This window comes from Rutidosis leptorrhynchoides, chromosome 2 (genome assembly GCF_046630445.1).
Source record: "Rutidosis leptorrhynchoides isolate AG116_Rl617_1_P2 chromosome 2, CSIRO_AGI_Rlap_v1, whole genome shotgun sequence".
Taxonomy (NCBI): Eukaryota; Viridiplantae; Streptophyta; class Magnoliopsida; order Asterales; family Asteraceae; genus Rutidosis; species Rutidosis leptorrhynchoides.
Genome location: NC_092334.1, coordinates 464,859,715 through 464,879,549, shown reverse-complemented (window position 1 = coordinate 464,879,549; position 19,835 = coordinate 464,859,715). Strand labels below are relative to the sequence as shown.

At 30.6% G+C, this 19,835-nt stretch overlaps 1 protein-coding gene across 1 annotated transcript; it reads right to left on the bottom strand.

Annotated features, from left to right (window-relative positions):
• Positions 1–1,909: 1,909 nt before the first annotated feature.
• On the bottom strand, positions 1,910–2,614 carry LOC139889343 (protein ALP1-like). Its single transcript, XM_071872301.1, has one exon. The coding sequence runs from the start codon at positions 2,612–2,614 to the stop codon at positions 1,910–1,912; it is 705 nt and encodes a 234-aa protein (XP_071728402.1).
• Between the last annotated feature and the right edge of the window lie 17,221 nt (positions 2,615–19,835).

Here is a 19,835-nt window from a genome sequence, read left to right as displayed (position 1 = left end):
GTTTTCTTCAAGGCATTTTGTAAATAGCTGGTTTAGGAATTCTTCCTTGTTTGAAAACGTTTGACGAACTTTGACCAAATCAGATACCTGATACGTGGTTGGAATTGGGGTCGTAAATTCTGGGTTTTCTTCATCTTGCTGACTGTGTAGAGTTGGCATATTCCAGAATACATCTTGTTTTTCTTCATCTTCTTCATCTTCATCTTCCTCGTCACTTGCTTCATCCGATTCACTAGACCCAACAACAGGTATAAACGGGTTCTCTATTTTTTTTTATTTTACACACGTTCTCGGCGCCATGGTTGAAGAAGTCAAATTCTTCTGTGTTTGGAGGTGGTATTTCAGCCTGTTTTTCTTCCGAATAGTGTGTTTCGAGGTTTGGTTCGGAATTGTGTATTTCATCCTGTTCTTTTTGCAGATGGTGAGTTTGTTTGTTTGGTTGAGACTCGAGAATCCGGAGGTTTTGTTGGAGATGGTGTGTTTGTGGATTTTGTTGGGGCTGGTGTGTTTGTGAATTTTGTCCGGGTTGAAGCATTCTAACTTTGTCGACAACATAAATATCAATAGGCTCGTTTGTGACAGCGTGTTTTAAAAACTCAAAAAAATCTTCATGATCATCAGTAATATCAAAAATATGATTATTATCAATATATCTTAGCGAAACAGGTGCATTAGGTGGCAATTCAATTTTTTTGAGAATTTTCCTTAACAATACTCTTCGATTTATTGGTTTTTGTGGAGCAAGTGGTAGTTTTAATCTGGTTCTAAAATAGTCAAGAGGCAGATACATAGGTATGTTGTTAACAAATTCAAAATTACCTCCACAACATACATGAACAACAAATGCTTCATCATTACTACAGCTCATTAAGACACAAATTAGTAAAAAAATAGATAAAAGTTGGTACCTTAACGATGCTCTAATGACTTGATCTTTTTGAAAATGAAGTAAAATAAAATTATTAATCTGGAGTTCTAGCCTCATTAAATAGACAGGTACATAATCTTATCCGTAAAGGTACAAAGAATCCAAAAAAATCTTATCCAGAAATCAGGAAAAATCCATTCTGATAAGGCGCAAGGCGCAAGGACGCAAGGACGCAAGCCCTTATCCTTGCGCCTTGCGTTTACACGCAAAGGCGCAAGCCGCAAGGTCGCAAGGTCTAAAGATACTTGCGCCTTGCGCGGGCAAATTCTCAAAAAAAAAAAAGGGGGTTCCAGCTCAGAAAAGGCCAAAAAAATGGGTATTTTGGTGATTGACCCTATTTCAAAATGTAAAATTGGTATCATTCTCTTTTTAGCCAAGCCCAAAGGAGACGTTCTAGTTGTGAATGGGCCTACTAGAGCCGAGCCTGAGTCACCAAACCTAATGGGCTATCATTTTCTGTTTTTAGCCAAGCCGAAGGCCGAAAGTAACAAGTTTATTTTTATTAGATATAAATATAAATAAACTTAAAACTACCGATATTTCATAAACATGGTAAATCGTTGTAAAAATGGATATAAAAAACAAAAGTGAAGTTCATTTCATATCACACGAAAATAATAGTACAAAACTTTAAATGTGTTACACTGAATGTTACACAGTGCTTTAGATTTATGATTCTAAGACCACAGATATTGTGATTGTGACGTGGAGTGAGTGAGATGCACTTTTTGGAGAAAAACTGTGACTGGGCCATGACATTTTAGGGGGGAGTTGTAATGGGGGGCTTTTGTCATGGTAAGACTGTGACGTGACATTTTCTTTTTCTTTTTTTAATTGTTTTTTAATTATTTTTTATTTTGTTTAATACAAAATATAAAATAAATTAGACAAAAGTACATTAATTATTAAAAAAAAACATTACAATTAAAAAAAATACACGCAAAAAAAAACAACATTACAATACATTATTAAAAAAAAACACTAGTTATGCATCGAGCGAAAGTTTGGCGGGAGGTTCCATATATGAACCGTTAAATCTTCACGAAGTTGATCGTGCACGTCTCGATCGCGAATCTCTTTCTCTCGTGATCGACGATCTTTGACCCTTCTCCGAATATTGCGACGAGGCCGGTTTTCAGGTTTATCTAACCATTCTTGTTCCCAAGTACTTAACGCAAACCCGTTATCTTCTTGTATCATGTTGTGCATAATAATACAACTATACATTATCCTTCTCATCTTATTAACACTCATAACTTGTGCCGGTGTTTTTAAAATTGCAAACCGACCTTGTAAAACACCAAATGTACGCTCAACATCCTTTCTAGCACTCGCTTGAAATTTAGTAATTTTTTTCCTAGGCTCTTCAATAGGAGTCGTATACCCCTTTATTAGTGTTGTCCAATCGGGATATATCCCGTCCGCCAAGTAGTAACCAATGGGATACTGGTTTTCGTTTACTTCAAACGGTGAAGGTGCGGCTCTATCCTTACGAAGAGAATCAAACAACGGAGAATGATTTAACACATTAATGTCATTGTTTGAACCCGCCATCCCAAAAAACGCATGCCATATCCACATATCGTATGAAGCAACCGCTTCAAGCATGATCATCGGGTGATCGTGATCACCTCTCGTATATTGACCTTTCCATGCAACGGGACAATTTTTCCATGCCCAATGCATACAGTCAATACTACCCAACATTCCTTTGAAAATGTCCGCGGTCATCCGTTTTTTCCGCCATTTCAATACTACCCGCTTTTTTCGCCATTTTAATATATTCATCAAATATATCCGCGGTCATCCCATACGACAATTGACGTAGCGCGCAAGTTATTTTTTGAATAGTTGAGAAACCAAGACGTCCAAGTGCATCCGGACATTGTTGGAAAAAAGTAAAATGATCGGGGGCATTAGGAGTATAAGAGTGTTGAAGAATACCGTCTCGGATACGGAGAAATAAAACTTTGCGCATCCGAAATCGTCTCTTGAAAATGTAGTCCGGAAACGTCGGATTTTCACAAAAGTAATCGCTCCACAATAATTGACCCGCTGCTTCACGATCTCTATTTAAAAAACGTCGTGGTTGTCTTTGAAAACGAGTTCTTGGTTGGATTTCTTCCTCTTCTTCGGACGACGTTGAATCGAATAACAAATCGATACTTAAGGCTAAAAAATCTGTATTTTTTAGTTTCTAAAACAAAAAGAAGATATAAATTTATATATATATATATATATATATATATATATATATATATATATATATATATATATATATATATATATATATATATATATATGAGTGTGTAGTGAATAAAAGTGTGTGAAAAATGAAAATAAAGAGTGCCTATTTATAGAAGAAAATGAAAAAAAAAATAAAAAAAAATCAGCAACTATGAAATTTAGACCAATCAAAACGTGCCACGTCCCCTACTGATGCGTTTGTACAAGCATTTTTTTGTGACAAACGCCCCGATACAAACGCCCCGATACAAACGCCCATTCCGGGCGTTTGTGGGCGGCATATGGCGACAAACACCTGCGTTATCTGTGGTCTAAGCTGATAATTGCAACTATTTTTGTCAAAAGACAAAATTGCCCCCACTCTCCCTACTCATGTCTGTCCACTTCAATGTAACACTGCTATTTCTATATGGGTGTGATCCACAATTTCCATATTGCATATGATTCCTAAAAGAACCCCACCACCATCACAACTATTTATTGCTAAAAAGACCATTCTTTCCATTTCAATTTTAAAAAAGTAGTTTTCCCCTCTGTTTTGTGATTTGTAGAAATTGAAATTGACTGTTCAAATGTTAATCATTTACTTATTTGGCTCTTCTTTTCCCTACACTAACACTCAACCTATAAAAAAAATGCCAAATTCATTACCTAATGGCACATGAAGTAAAGCACTAAAGCTTTTACACACATCTAAATTTAGTGCCAGATTAATTACTCTTGTAACAAAAAAAATCACCATAATTTACAAGATTAAGCCATAATCTTAATAATTATAAAATGAAAATGTTAACATTTGTTCTTTAAAATAAAGGAACTGTGAAGCATCACATGGAAGAAACACATCCACCATTGTTTGTCACTGGCCAATTTGTATTGCATCTCATATAGCTATGGTCCAAATAAATTGTTCCAAATTTTATACTGAAAAAGAAGGAACACCATGTTGTGCATAACACCAAAGATTTCACCCATGGTGTTTGGGGAAACTCTTTATAACTTTGTTGTCTTTTCATCAGTTATCACTTTGACTCACTCACATCAAAGAGGGTAAAAAGTGTATCTTAAATTATCTCAAGTTTAGTAAAACCCACAACCAATATTTTTGTCCATATCTTTACATAGATAGTTACAAACATACTAGGGTTTTGTAGTATTACCATAAAATCACATAATATCCCCCTTGCAAGTACTAGGAAAACGCGAAAGGAATCGCACAATAGTGGACATGTTTTTTTCGCCGACATGGGTCATCGTCGTTTCTTTTGTTTCTATATGGTGACTCCAAATTTAGGGTTCGGTTAATGGATTACGAGTTCACTTTTTGACACGAATATATTCAAGATGTAGGTGGTTAATTGTAAATTGATTGGTCAAGAGATCAATAATATACTTAAATAATTGTTGTTAGTGTTTGTATTCCCATACATCACCATCAAAATATAGACGGGATAGCAACATTTCACTATATAACAATATTATGAAAAATGACACATGTGAAAAGACAAAATATTAAGGATTAATAATGGTGATAGCCTAAGGGGTTGATGATTTTTACGAAGAAAGTATGTCCTACTTACACTTCTATTCCATCAATGTGTCCACATCAAACATATGGGACAAATAGTGTTACGAATATGTGAACTTCAATTTTTCATTCATAATATAATACTTTTTATTTTGTATTAGTATAAAAATTGTACCCACTCTCACTCACACTATTAACTTTTTTAAGTTTTTTTTTTTTTTTTTTTTTTTTTTTTTTAACTTTTACTTTTACTTTGAATTTTATTTTTATTATATTTATATTTGATAGAAATTATATAAATTAATTCAATTTTAAATGTGTTTTCATTCATATAACTTTTATCATGTATTATATAATATAATATAATATAATATAATCAAAGAAATTTCCCGTCACAATTGAAAAAAAAGAAAATTTCAAAGGTCAATAGTTGATAGTTATTGTCAAATGGAGGAGTATCTTCTAAAAAGATATCATAAAGTTTGATTTTTTTATGATCAAGTTGATAGTTATTAAGAGTTGAACCTCGTATATTTACTCGATGTTGACAGTAAATATACATATGTTTGTTGCACAAGTTCGTGTTCTCCCCAAAAGTGCAAGTTATTGTTCTCTAAAAAAAATTCATTGACGATTAACTAATACGTAGTACAAATATTATTTGACTTATATGTAATCAATAACACGCATGAATTTAACATTAAAATCTCAATTATATGGGATAATGTTATTCAAAAATATCAATGTTATAATCCAATATAATATATCATTTTCAAGTTAACAATTGATGTTAGGTACTTATTAAGCAAGCTGTTGATAGATATTCATTCAAATTTGGTCCATTCCACTATCATTATTGTTCCCTTATATATGATCATAGATCTCACTATCAACATATATACGTACGTATTTCTACACTAAAATTAAATACTCAATAATGAACATATATGTGGTTTCTTCAACAACTGCTTTTTTCTAAAATTATTTATTCTTGTACGTGGCACAACTATTGTTAGTTTACATTATGATAATCGGTTCTTTACTAGATTATATCAAAATAGGGTGAGGTGCGCGAGCTTCACTACTAGTGCTAGAGGGTTTGTTTACGAATAGTCAGTTCCGGAAAGGTATGCCAAAGATTGATTGTATAGTGTTTGTTTACTTGTGTATTTAAACACTCATGTCGCTATAATTTACCTACCTACATTCAACATCTGTAAAAATAAAAATGGTATCAAAATAATGTTATCTATAATTGTTCCAAACAAACGATACATGCACTGCGAGCAGAAGGCGTCCAACATTTAGGTTAGTAATATATACCACTGATGAAGATGTGTTAGGACTAAATAAATAGATGTAATTTTTGATAAACTTAAGAGAGTATAAATGTAGCTTAAATGTAACCCTTGTACCATAAGTCACTCACACTTTACACCTTAGAAAACACCTAGTTAATTAACTAATTCCTCTCTACCTCATTGTTATTCACTATATAAATTAATAGGCAAATGGCCCAAAAAGGTAACATAAGTTACCTAATTTGACAATCAAGGTAACCCCCAATTTGCACTAGCCCGAAAAGGATTTTTCAATTTTATTTTTGCGCAAGAAAAGGATTACGTGTTTAAAAATTTTAAAATTGAGGTAATATTCGTTAAAAAATTTTAAAATTGAGGTAATCTTCGTCAAATTCATTTAACGGACGTTAGTTAAAATACAAAATTGGTCCCTGAAGTTTGAGAAAACATTGCACCATAGGTCCCTGTACTAAAAGTATTCCCTGTACAAAATTAGTCCCTGTACGAGTTCATCTTCAACCTTAGGACCCTGTACTCAAATTTGAAGAACATTGATCAATCATGAACGATTCAAAGTGATTAAGAGCAAACTAATTATATATTCGAGTTCTTGAACACTTGTTCAAGCTTCTTGAAGCAACATATCGGATTAAAACCTCAAAATATTCACGAATTTCCAGATTTGAGTTTTAGATCCGAAAATGAGCAAATTAAATTGGAACGATTAAGTGACGATAATGCTTAGGTGATTATTTTCGAAGGTTATATACATGATTTTGAACATTTTTCGTGACGGAATCCATATCTAAAACGTGCTAAATCTCAAAATCAATTTCAAGTTTCATGATAATCGTGAACCGTTCATCATCGATTTCCTCTTTTTGTTGCTGTTTATGATCGAAGTGTGTTAACAAGATCATCTAATCGCTGCATTTGGAATGTATTGTGAACGAATTGGATCATGAATTCAAGGTTTATGAAATCTGGTTTTGATTATGTTTATGATTCTGTTTCTAAATCTGTTTTGATTCTGTTTATCAATATCAGATGGTTATGAAATCTGTTTTGATTCTAAATCTGGTTTTGATTATATCAATATCATATGGTTTTGATTATGTTTATGATTATATTGATTATGTTTATGAAACAGGCGAATTGATTATGTTTATGTAAAATATTGAAGTTGCAAATGAGTTGCAAACTTGATGAAGATGAAATCTGGTTTTGATTATGTTTATGATTCTGTTTCTAAATCTAATATTGATATTGATGATGAAGATGTTGAGATGAGATGATGAAGATGACGAGGGACGAGTTGTGCAATTTTTTAACAAACTTGAGGGACCATTCGTGTATTTTTGATTAACGATTGTTAACGAATTTGACGAAGATTACCTCAATTTTATAATTTTTAAACACGTAATCCTTTTTTTGCGCAAAAATAAAATTGAAATTCTTTTCGGGCTAGTGCAAATTGGGGGTTACCTTGATTGTCAAATTGAGTAACTTATGTTACCTTTTTGGGCCATTTGCCCTAAATTAATCATGACAAGAGTTTGATACTCTGCAACTGAGTTCATCAGCATTCATCATCATCTATTATACATATACATACATTGCATATACATATCGATATATATATATATATATATATATATATATATATATATATATATATATATATATATATATATATATATATATATATATATATATATATATATATATATATATATATATATATATATATATATATATTCCTGTTTTCATCATCATATCATCTAGATATCGAATCAAACCTAAGTCTAGTGTTTTTATTTGGTATGAGAGCATAAGTGATCAAATCAAAGATCCATAGCTTCGATTTCATAACCAATTTTCACAGTTAATTCATTTTTCTAAGTTTCTAGGGTTTTAAGCTGTTTTGGTCAAAATAAGAGTTCAATCCATTAGTCTATAGCTTTACAGTTGATTGTAATCATTGAATATTGTTCTATTATAGTTGTTAAATCTTCGTTCAAAATAATTTCATGCTTAGAAACAGCAGATCAAACAAATTCGTCAGTCAAACATTTTCATAAGTCAAACTAAAATTGGCGGGATCAAGTTTGAATGCATACTAGAAATTTTCGTTCTTACAAATAGTATTAGAACCATCACGTTGTTAATCCTACAAACTTTCAGAGTTTAATTTGGTCAATTGATGCTGTTTCAGTAGAATTTTTCATATCGATTCATATTTGTCAAAAACAAAAATTGAATCAAATTCTTATCAATTAAGAGGTTGTTTGAAAAAACTAATAACACAAAAGTGTTAGGCATATTTCATGATATCAAAGTTTTCCTCGATCAACTCAAGATCTTCAACATAAATACCAAGCCTACCAATCAAACTTCTACACCGACTCTTTGAAGATCACATAAAGTCAAAACACTCAAACAATCAATTATATGTCCTTATATGTCCTATTGAGAGGTAGCAAGAGATTGCATCAATCTAGGGGAGAAAGGGAAGATCCCACGTACACTAAGCTTTGTCCTACAAAGAGATAGACAAAATGTGAAGAATAAATTCAAGACAAAATGATGGGTGTCGATGTACCAGTCAAAAATGACTTAATTACCTTAAACTAGTTAGGGTAAGTAAGGTTCGTTCTACGGGAGATTGTTGTTAAAAGAAAGCAGTTTTCAGGAGTTGCAATTAAACTAAATTGAACTAATTAAAAAGACTTAAACTTTAAGAGTTTTAAGCAAGAAAACAAAGAATATAATTATAAGAGAGTTGTTTGTAATCAATAGGTACAATGCGTTATCCTTTCCAAATTCCAATTGTGTATCCTTCATTCAAACGAATTCATGTGCTTATCAAGTTGTTATCTAAAACATATATACATGAATTCTTGTAATCGTTAAAGTAATTATCTTGGGCCCATTTATGTAATCTAAACACATAGTTTTATCACTAACTAAATTAACACTAAGCGAATCAAACACAACATATTAAATAACAATAATAGTCTTGCAATAATCAAAAGTAACAAACTTGTGTTAAACAATCACTTGAAAGGTTTATAAAATCTTAAATCAAATGACTTTATCATTGCAAAATTATAAACCACGCATAATATTCGAATGAATAACTAGCACAACAATTGTTCAAAGGAAGGAATAAAGAAAAAAAATCAGCCTGGCATGCTGATGATGATGAACATAATGATTTTTTTAATGAAGAATGATGAACGGATCGCAAATCATGAACAACTTGAACGTAATGTTTTTAGGGTATGAACACTGTGAAGACCCGTCCTAATCCATCCGGACAAAGTCCATATCGATTATAAACGATTCACAACAGTTGATTACATTGCGAGGTACTTGACCTCCATATGATACATTTTACAAACATTGCATTCGTTTTTGAAAAGACAATCTTTCATTACATCGAAAGTTGACGGCAGTCATACTATTTCATAATATATGTAACTATAATTGACTTTAAATAATCTTGATGAACTCAACGACTCGAATGCAACGTCTTTTGAAATATGTCATGAATGACTTCAAGTAATATCTCTAAAATGAGCAAATGCACAGCGGAAGATTCCTTTCGTACCTGAGAATAAACATGCTTTCAAGTGTCAACCAAAAGATTGGTGAGTTTATTAGTTTATCATAAATAATTATTTCATAACTTTTAATAGGCCACCAGATTTCATATTTCCATTTCTCATAAACATACGTCTCATACATAGAGACAAAATAATCATTCATATGGATTGAACACCTGGTAACCGACATTCACAATATGCATATTCGAATATCCCCATCATTCCGGGATCCTCCTTCGGACATGATATAAATTTCAAAGTACTAAAGCATCCGGTACTTTGGATGGGGCTTGTTGGGCCCGATAGATCTATCTTTAGAGTTCTCGTCAATTAGGGTGTCTGTTCCCTAATTCTTAGATTACCAGACTTAATAAAAAGGGGCATATTCGATTTCGATAATTCAACCATATAATGTAGTTTCAATTACTTGTGTCCATTTCGTAAAACAGTTATAAAAGCAGCGCATGTATTCTCAGTTCCAAAAATATATATATTGCAAAAGCATTTAAAAAGGGAGCAAATGAAACTCACGTATATAAGTATTGTAAAACATTTAATAAAGCATTTGCATGTATTCTCAGCCCAAAAATGTAAAGAGTAAAAAGGGCAAATGAAACTCACCTAATGTATTTTGTAGTAAAAATACATATAACGACAATGGACAAAGGTAGGGTTGGCATCAGATTCATGAACCTATATCATTTGTATATATATATATATATATATATATATATATATATATATATATATATATATATATATATATATATATATATATATATATATAAAATGTATAATCGTATTCGAACAAGTTTATATATATAATTTGAATTATATATTATACTTATTTAGTTTGTGTATATATATTTAAAATGTTTAATATTTATATATTTGGTTATATTAATATATCTCTATATATATATGGTTAGTATTATATGAAAATATTCTTAATTTGTTATATATATAAGTATTTATATAAATAATGTTATTATATTTGATATGTGATATATAAACTATTAATATGATTATAATATATGTATTAAGTATATTTTAGGTACAAAATATTTATTTGTAATGAAAATGATATTTATACTAATATTAGTGAGAGTAATAATAACTTGTATTGTTTTATGGTAACAATAATAATAATCCTAAACATACTCATAATAATAATAATAATAATAGTACTAAAAATGATACAATTACTAATATTTACAAAAATAATAATAAGTTGTATTATTTTGTCACAAATTATAATGTTTATAATAATAATTTTATTATGTTTCTAATAATTAATGATGATAATAATAATAATAATCCTAATACTTAATAATAATAATAATTTTAACCATTTTATTACTACTGCTTATATTAATAATGATACTTATGTTTATAATAATAATTCTAATATTTATAATGATTCTAGTATTAGTTTTAATAGTTGTGATAATAATATTAGTGAAAAAATATAAATATTCTAATAATAATGTTGATAGTGTTTACATGATACCAAAATAACAATATTTAACAAGAATTATAATAAGAATAATAATACTAATCCTATTATTTCTATTAACATGTTAACAACAATTAATAATAATAATAACAACAACAACAACAACAACAACAACAACAACAACAACAATAATAATAATAATAATAATAATAATAATAATAATAATAATAATAATAATAATAATAATAATAATAATAATAATAATAATATGATAACTACCTCAAATTAACAAGTTCCAAAAAGAATGTCACTGCTCGGGCTCGACCCCTGGACCTCTCGCTAAACCGCAATACAATCAAACCAGCTGGGCTGGCTCGTCTTTCCAAACTAATACCAGTTTTTATTTTATAAAACCCATTTAAATCTGTTTCTATCTTCTTCTCCTATCATTCGCTGGACCAGAGATCAAAACTAACAACAACTTAAATTGTTTGTTTTAAAACTCGTAATTGAAACTAAAACGACTCATTTTAAGTGTTAGGGTTTATTAGAACAGAAAAAAAATAAAAAAATAAAAAAAAATGCAGTAGCAGTTCATACGAAGACACGATGAACTCAATACCCAATTTCAAAATTAAGACAGTTATAACCAAAAATTTCTTCACAACATAGGTATCAAAATATCCCTAGAATCTTTCTGAGCAAATACTTGAAACATAAACATTAAAACGAGTTTTAATTTCGCGAAGAACAATATCTTTGAATTTTTAAAAATCAACTTTGACTCGTAAATTCGAACATGTTTTTAGGAATTGAAAGCTGTAACTTTGCAGAAAATTTGATTACAACATTCCTATCAAAACTGTATTATTACATTTTGAAATTAAATTCGAATTAGAACACTTAAATAATTGAAGTAGAAGCAGAGCAGTTACCTGTTTGTTTTTCCTTAATCCTTGTTTAATTCTTCAGATTAGAGGATTTAAAATTTATCTGTATAATTGAATACGGGGTATTTGATAAAATAAATGGTAAGTGAATTCAATGAGTTTATAACCCATTTTAGTCGACCGAGTTTTATTAATTAGAGAAATAAAATAAATAATATATCGAATAAGACCCCTAACTGAATTTGGATTATACTCTTGGCTGGATTGTGAGTTCGTACAGAAATTAGAGACAGAAAGGACCAATTAATCACAGTATGAAAGCTACAAGAAATTGATTCAATTTTAATTTCGCTGTTTTACATATATAATATCCCATTAATATGAATAATTAAATAATATATAAATATTAATTCTAATAATGTTTATAATAATTTATAATAACAATTAAATAATAATAATACTGATTATAATAGTACTAATATTTTTATTAACAACAATAATACTACTAATAATAATACCATGTCAATTTATATATATATTAATTTATTCACACCATATGTCATATATATATATATATATACATATATATATATATATATATATATATATATATATATATATATATATATATATATATATATATATATATATATATATATATATATATATATATATATATATATATATATATATATATATATATATATATATATATATCTTGTATTGAAAATAATAACATTAATGATACAAATATCAATATTAACATTAGTAATAATGAAAGTAATAATAGTAATATTAACATAATAATCATATTTTTAGTGTGTATTGATATTTAATATATTAATGGTATATATTATAATTGTACTACATATAACATATGTTGAATATTATTTATTCATTTTAATATAAATAGATTGTATAATAAGTGTTTGTATTTTAAGTATAATTGTCTTATACATATATATATGTATATATTAGTTTTATATATATATTTACTTGATATGTTATATTCTCTTATTAGAATAAATTCGACATATAATATCTATAACTTTTACGTATATTCTAATATACATATGATAATAATTATTATAGAAATCATTTATATATATTCATAGATTTATATTAGTAACAACTTATTTTACAAATTTAATTTTAATGAATAAATTGTATCTTATTATCTCAAATTATTATATATATACCTTTATTTATATTTACCTATATATATATATATATACATATTCTTTTTACAACAATTGTTCGTGAATCGTCGGGAGTAGTCAAAGATCAAATGATTTTATGTGAACAGTTCAAAAATTTTGAGACTCAACATTACAGACTTTGCTTATCGTATCGGAATCATATAAAGATTAAGTTTAAATTTGGTCGGAAATCTCCGGGTCATCACAGTACCTACCCGTTAAAGAAATTTCATCCCGAAATTTGAGTGAGGTGGTCATGGTTAACAATAAAAATATTTTCATGACCAATATGAGTTGATAATTAGAAGTTTATCATCATTGAATAATAATGATAAAATAATTTGATTATTCTAAGAATACGAGTGGAGCTATCGCAAGAGATCGAGATGAAAAAATAGAGAGTTTCCATAAATTTTGACGTAGTCGCGATTGAGTTTCGGAATTCAAGGGATCTAAAGAAAATCTTCGAAATCTAAGAGATTTGATTCTTCGGCGAATAAAGAGATTAAGATCTCTATAATTAAATACGATGATCTGCCTCGATTACTTTGTCTGATATTTCCACTATAAACTAAGCTCTTCCGTTCCATTATTCTCACCATTCCTATACTTTCTTTCTTAGTTCATATATCCAAAAGATTGTGAAAATGCTTAATCTAATCCTTGATATTTTCCTAATTATCATTTCTGTCATCCTTCTTTTCAGTCTTCCACCAGAAAAATCTGTTTACTTCTACTATTACCTTGGGTGATACTATTCTTAATTATACCGTGTCTTTATATTGCTATTCGTATTAATATTCCCGGTTTGAAACCTCCGTGTTGTTATTGGGTTTTATATTTTTCTCTTATATTTTGGAATACATGTTTCCATCTTCTATAATCATTGTCATTCACAGTTAATGCTCTCTTTTATTTGCTGCGATTTATACCCCCTTTCTATCTCGGAGCTTCATGCTTTTGTTTTCTTTTTGCAAGTAACGGTCTAGAATTCATAGGTGTGGAGTTTTGAATGAGCTTAATGTTCTAAACAAGAAAGAACGTATTAACACGATTTGATTTGTCAAATTACCAGAATCACTGAGAATAGAACTAGCAAGAAAATATTTTCTTGATATGTTCAGAAGTTAATCAGAATGAAAGAGTTATGTAACATGGCACATGATGACGTTAAGGTCTGTGAATCATCACGTTCCATTAGAAACTCAGCATGAATTACTGTAATATAATCACGTTGATCAAGTGTCATTATATTATACTAACTCATGCATCAGTTCCCAATATTACTTCAATAACATTCATAATTTAAGCTCGAAAGTTTACAGAATATAGAAACTAACAGTTTCTATATGATGTAACACTGATATCATGAAGAGATTAATAATTTCAGATAAGATTAGTTATGAAAATATATTCAGCAATATCGAGGATATTTATAATGAAAGATACGATAATATCTCGGAATATATAAGATCAGAGGATGATAGAAACTATTGTCCGCAAGGGTTTAGAGTAAAGAGCAAGATATTCGCTAAAGACTTTAGCAGGCATTGAATCATTTGGATTCTTTGAAGTCAAACTTATTCTTTGTGATTTGTCCACGGCTTTCTTCATAGTTTCACATAATCTTCTTTTCGGTACTAAATTTTATATTGAATGTTTCCAATATAATGATACACAGGAAGCACGAAGAGGTATATAATTTTCGGACGAGATTATTTATGAAAATATCCTCAGAAATATCGAAGATATTGATGAGAATATTTTTGGAATTTCTAAGTTCAATAATCGATGGAGAAAGGTTTTTCGCAAGATTTTAACATGACTTCGGAGCAAGATATTCTCTAAAGATTTCAACGGATCCAGAATTATCTGGATTCTTTGAATATAGGGTATGGTCTTTGTATTTGGCCTTGGTCTCCTTCATAGTTTGCTCAATCTATTTTTCAGTACCAAATTTTCTATCGAGCGTTCCTAACATTCCCTTTTTTATTATCAAACTTTTGGCCGTTTAGACCATCTACCATTTTTCTGTTTCCTCTGCATTTAATGCTACGATATTTGAATCATCGGTTATCAATCCGAGGTGGTTTCAGAAGAATTGTATTTTTAGATGATTAAACGCTGATGGTACTATGGTGGAATATAAAAGGTTCCCCGGTAACAATAGAAGAGCGCACATATATAAATATCAAGGTTATAATAAGGTTGTTTCGAACGAAAAGTCAAAGTTGACTTGTTGGAGCTGTGACAAAATTTGCTAATTTGGAAAGGGAATGCAAAGTTATTTTGGGTAATAATAACACTAAAGGAATTAGCACAACTACGTGTTAAACGTTTACTCAGTTTCTGAGAGTTTTTCAGATGCATAACTAAATGCATCAATCTTTTCTCCCGTAGATGAAGTGCGGTTGATTCATCTTCTCGATTGAGGTGTTTTCAAGGATCATGAAAGGTTTGAACGTAGATTAGAATTGTCAAGATACAAATGGCGTTTAAGATGAAATCAAGTGGCAAACTTGAAGAATTGTTTAGTTTCATATATTATAATCAATATTTTAATTTATTTTAATTGTCTAATGTTATTAGTCCACAGTCGATAATCTACAGTTGACAGTCCAATAATTCATATATATAGTTTAATATAAAATATTCGAATTAATTAATACGTGTTGTGACCCGTATACGTCTCAGACTCGATTACAACTCAAACTATATATATTATTGTAGAATCAACCTCAACCCTGTATAGAGAACTCGATCATTACTGCATATAGAGTGCCTATGGTGATTCCAAATAATATATATAGATGCGTCGATATGATATGTTAAAACCTTGTATACGTGTCCCGATATTTAAAGTGCGTAAAATAAATAACAGAAATTAAATAACGATAAATAAAGTGCGTAAAGTAGATAACAGAAATTAAATAACAATAAATAAAATTGCGAGAATTAAATTGCGATAAAATAAATTGCGATAATTAAATTGCGATAAATAAAATGTAATACGGAATTAACAGTTAGCTAGGAATAGTTAGCTAGGATTTTGTTAGCGTGGATTCTTAACAAAATTTCATATTGTTAATTAGTCTGTTTCTAATCAATTTTTATTGTGTCCATTTTTTTTCTTCATTATGCCACTTGTTGGATTCTGATAGGTCAAATTCCAAATATAAAATTGAATGAAAATGGTTATTTTGTGGTGAACGGATTCGTATAGCCGTGGTTGTAAGTAGGATAGTAAATGACTGTTGAATCAGATTCGAAGAATGTACAGTGTAACTTATTAATGCGAAATCTAAATATTCCTCGGGTATTACCTACCCGTTAAAATATTTTCACCATTAACAGTTTGTACAATAAAAATTTTAATTACAATCTTTATGAAAACATATATACATATATATTTTCTTCAGACGTAATTATGGATTTAATGAGTCAATGTGATATTAAACTCATTTACTTTTCGGTAGGAACTAGAATAAATAATCTCTAAAACTTTAGAGATTACATATTCGCCATGTCGAACGAAGATAAATGAGGTAGAACGATACGTAGAACGAAGATCATACTCAAAGTACAGATGATGATATTGAAGCATGGATTGTTGATGGTACTGGTGCTGTTATTGATGGTACTGTTGGTGCCGATGATGTTGCTGAAGCTGGTACATTTTGCACCATATTTTTCAAATTGATTACTCGATCGCGAAGTTCGTTGACTTCTTGTATTATTCCGAGATAATTGTCGGTCGGAACGAGCAGATGAATAAGGTTTCAAGTTGTGGATAGAATATAATCATGTCGAGCTACTCTGGAAATGAGGGTGGAGATGGTGTTTCAGATTGATTCACCGATAAGTGCTACGGGTTATTCATCAAGAGGTGAATTTAGTTGATGGAAAAGATCGTTTTCTTCGCGTCACCATTGATTAAGTAGAGTACGAACCCATCGGATGAATTGAGGATGGCTTGATTGGTTAATTCATTCTGGTAACGCTGCTTTCGGAGCTTAGGTGAACATCCATGTCGGAATAGCTGTCGGAATAACTATCGGAATAGCTGTCGAAATCTGAGGGACTCGAGCTAGTTGAGGGATTCATTTCGTACGATCAAATGAAGGATTTTCGATGAGAAGTAGATTATAGGATGTACATTAATACCCTGCAGTATATAATTTACATATGCATATATAATACTAAAATCCCATAAGTTACGGTGGAATCTACGGAAGCTGTTAGGCAAAGGTAACAATAACAGATAAGCTAAAATATGAATTCGCGGATACGCTAAGATATGAGTTTTGTCTATACACTATTTATGCAATCAATGCAGTAAGATGTATCTAGACTAAGAATGATAAGTAGGTAATTTCCTAAGGAGGATAAGCAAATGATTTCCGACTAGAAATGATAAGCAAAACTTTTGACATGCAGACACGGTCGAAGTCCAGACTCACTAATGTATCCTAACGACTATCAGTTAGACTCACTAATGCAAGACCTGGTTCGCTAAGACCTCCACTCTGATACCAACTGCGAAGACCCGTCCTAATCCATCCAGATAAAGTCCATATCGATTATAAACGATTCACAACAGTTGATTACATTGCGAGGTACTTGACCTCCATATGATACATTTTACAAACATTGCATTCATTTTTGAAAAGACAATCTTTCATTACATCGAAAGTTTACAGCAGTCATACTATTTCATAATATATGTAACTATAATTGACTTTAAATAATCTTGATGAACTCAACGACTCGAATGCAACGTCTTTTGAAATATGTCATGAATGACTTCAAGTAATGTAGCGACCCGACGAAATCGTCATTGACGGCGCCGCTAACTTAGGTCCCGTTACGTGGTCGTAGTCCCTATATGAGACTCGTTTGACCAAAATTATGTCGCATTCATTTGAATCGCACAAGACTTGCAAAGTTTAGTTTACCAAACGGTTAGACAACAAGTTTAAGTTTACAAAAGTATAAAGTATAAATGAAATAACTTGCGACATAATAAGTTGAAAATCACGGTTGCTATAAATAGCGTATGTATGTAGACAAAATTTTGAATCCAAATGTGCTATTACTAGCGTATGTATGTATGTATGCTTGACCCCAAGTAAGAAATCAGAGTGTATGCAAGTATGCTTGACCCCAAGCAAGTATGAGTGTACACGGAAGCATGTATCAAATAGCCAAGTATGAACCTGAGAAACATATAGAAAACTGTCAACGAAAAACGTTGGTGAAATCATAGGTGTTTTGGTAAACGTTGCATTTGAACCACAAGATTTAATATAATATGATTATCAAAATCATTTGCATTCCAAAGTTGTTATTTGTTTCGCGGGCACCCAATTATCAAACTTAACTGTTTTACACCCTTTGCGTAGTGTTAGAACATACACTAGACCCGAAAATATATTTCATCCGCTAACGGTAGCGAACCGTCCGAATGAGGCTCGTCAAGCCCATGTGATCACATAATATAAGTTCACGTTTACACCCTGCAAGTGTAACTAATGATAATTGAATTGAGGCTTTTTGTTCAAACCCGTACGTGGAATGTTCGTTTTCGTACTTGTGTTCAATGTATAAAAGTATGATACGTATATGTTTCTCATCCCATAGTACGTATATGTTTCTCATCCCATAGTTTAAAGCATAAAAGTTGTTTGAAAGATGGGACTATGATCTCACCTCGAGTGCACGAGTATAAAAGTACTTCAAAAAGTAAACGTGTGCATGATAGTTGCTTAGCCTTGACCTAAACAAGTAAGTTGTATTAATTAACCGGTTACGTCACAAGGTCGGGAGAAATGTGTTCAATTAGTCCTATGGCTCGTTACGACTCGATTAAATATAGCATGTGAATCAATTTGTCAAGTTTCATGCAAGATACAAGTATAGAAACAAGTTAGGAAGATTGCACAATCATTTGGTTAAGTTTGACAAAAAGTTGAACTTCGGTCGGTCAAAGTCAACGAAAAGTCAACACGTTCGGGTCGGGTCCCGAACTATTTTTCTGAGGTTTTTAATCATATATGAGCATGTTAGAACAAGTTACATGTGAATCGGAGGTGCGTAGCATAGCAAACATTATTCAAAAATCGACAAAGTTGGACAGACCACTTTGGCGCGCTGCGTGGGTATATGGCGCGCCGCGCCATTACCTGTGCAGAGAATTCTGGCAGTTTTTAAGTTTTATGCACGAACCTAACTTCAAATACCCATAAATCCTAAACCGTAAACATCCAAAACAAGTATCTTATATCGTTGGAAAGGTATTTTGACAAGGAAAACAACTAAACACATTTCATGAATCAATTCCATCATTAACAACAATGAAAACCTCAATGATCGTTAAATATTCAAAATCGAAGTTTCAAGTTCATAAAACGCATTTCAAGATTCGGGAATGCAATTCACACATATGATATGCCGTTTTGAAGGTAATGAAACATACAATACAACTAATCACTAGCTAATAACATTTCATGGCATTCAAAGCATCAAAATTTCCTTTTAGAGTTCATCAAACCCTAATCAAGAATCACAAGACCAATAATCATGTAAATGATGTTTTCCAAATCAACCTACACATCAAATTGATGCTAAAGATGCTAGTAACACTTTTAAAACATAAACTCTAACAATTTAACAACATTA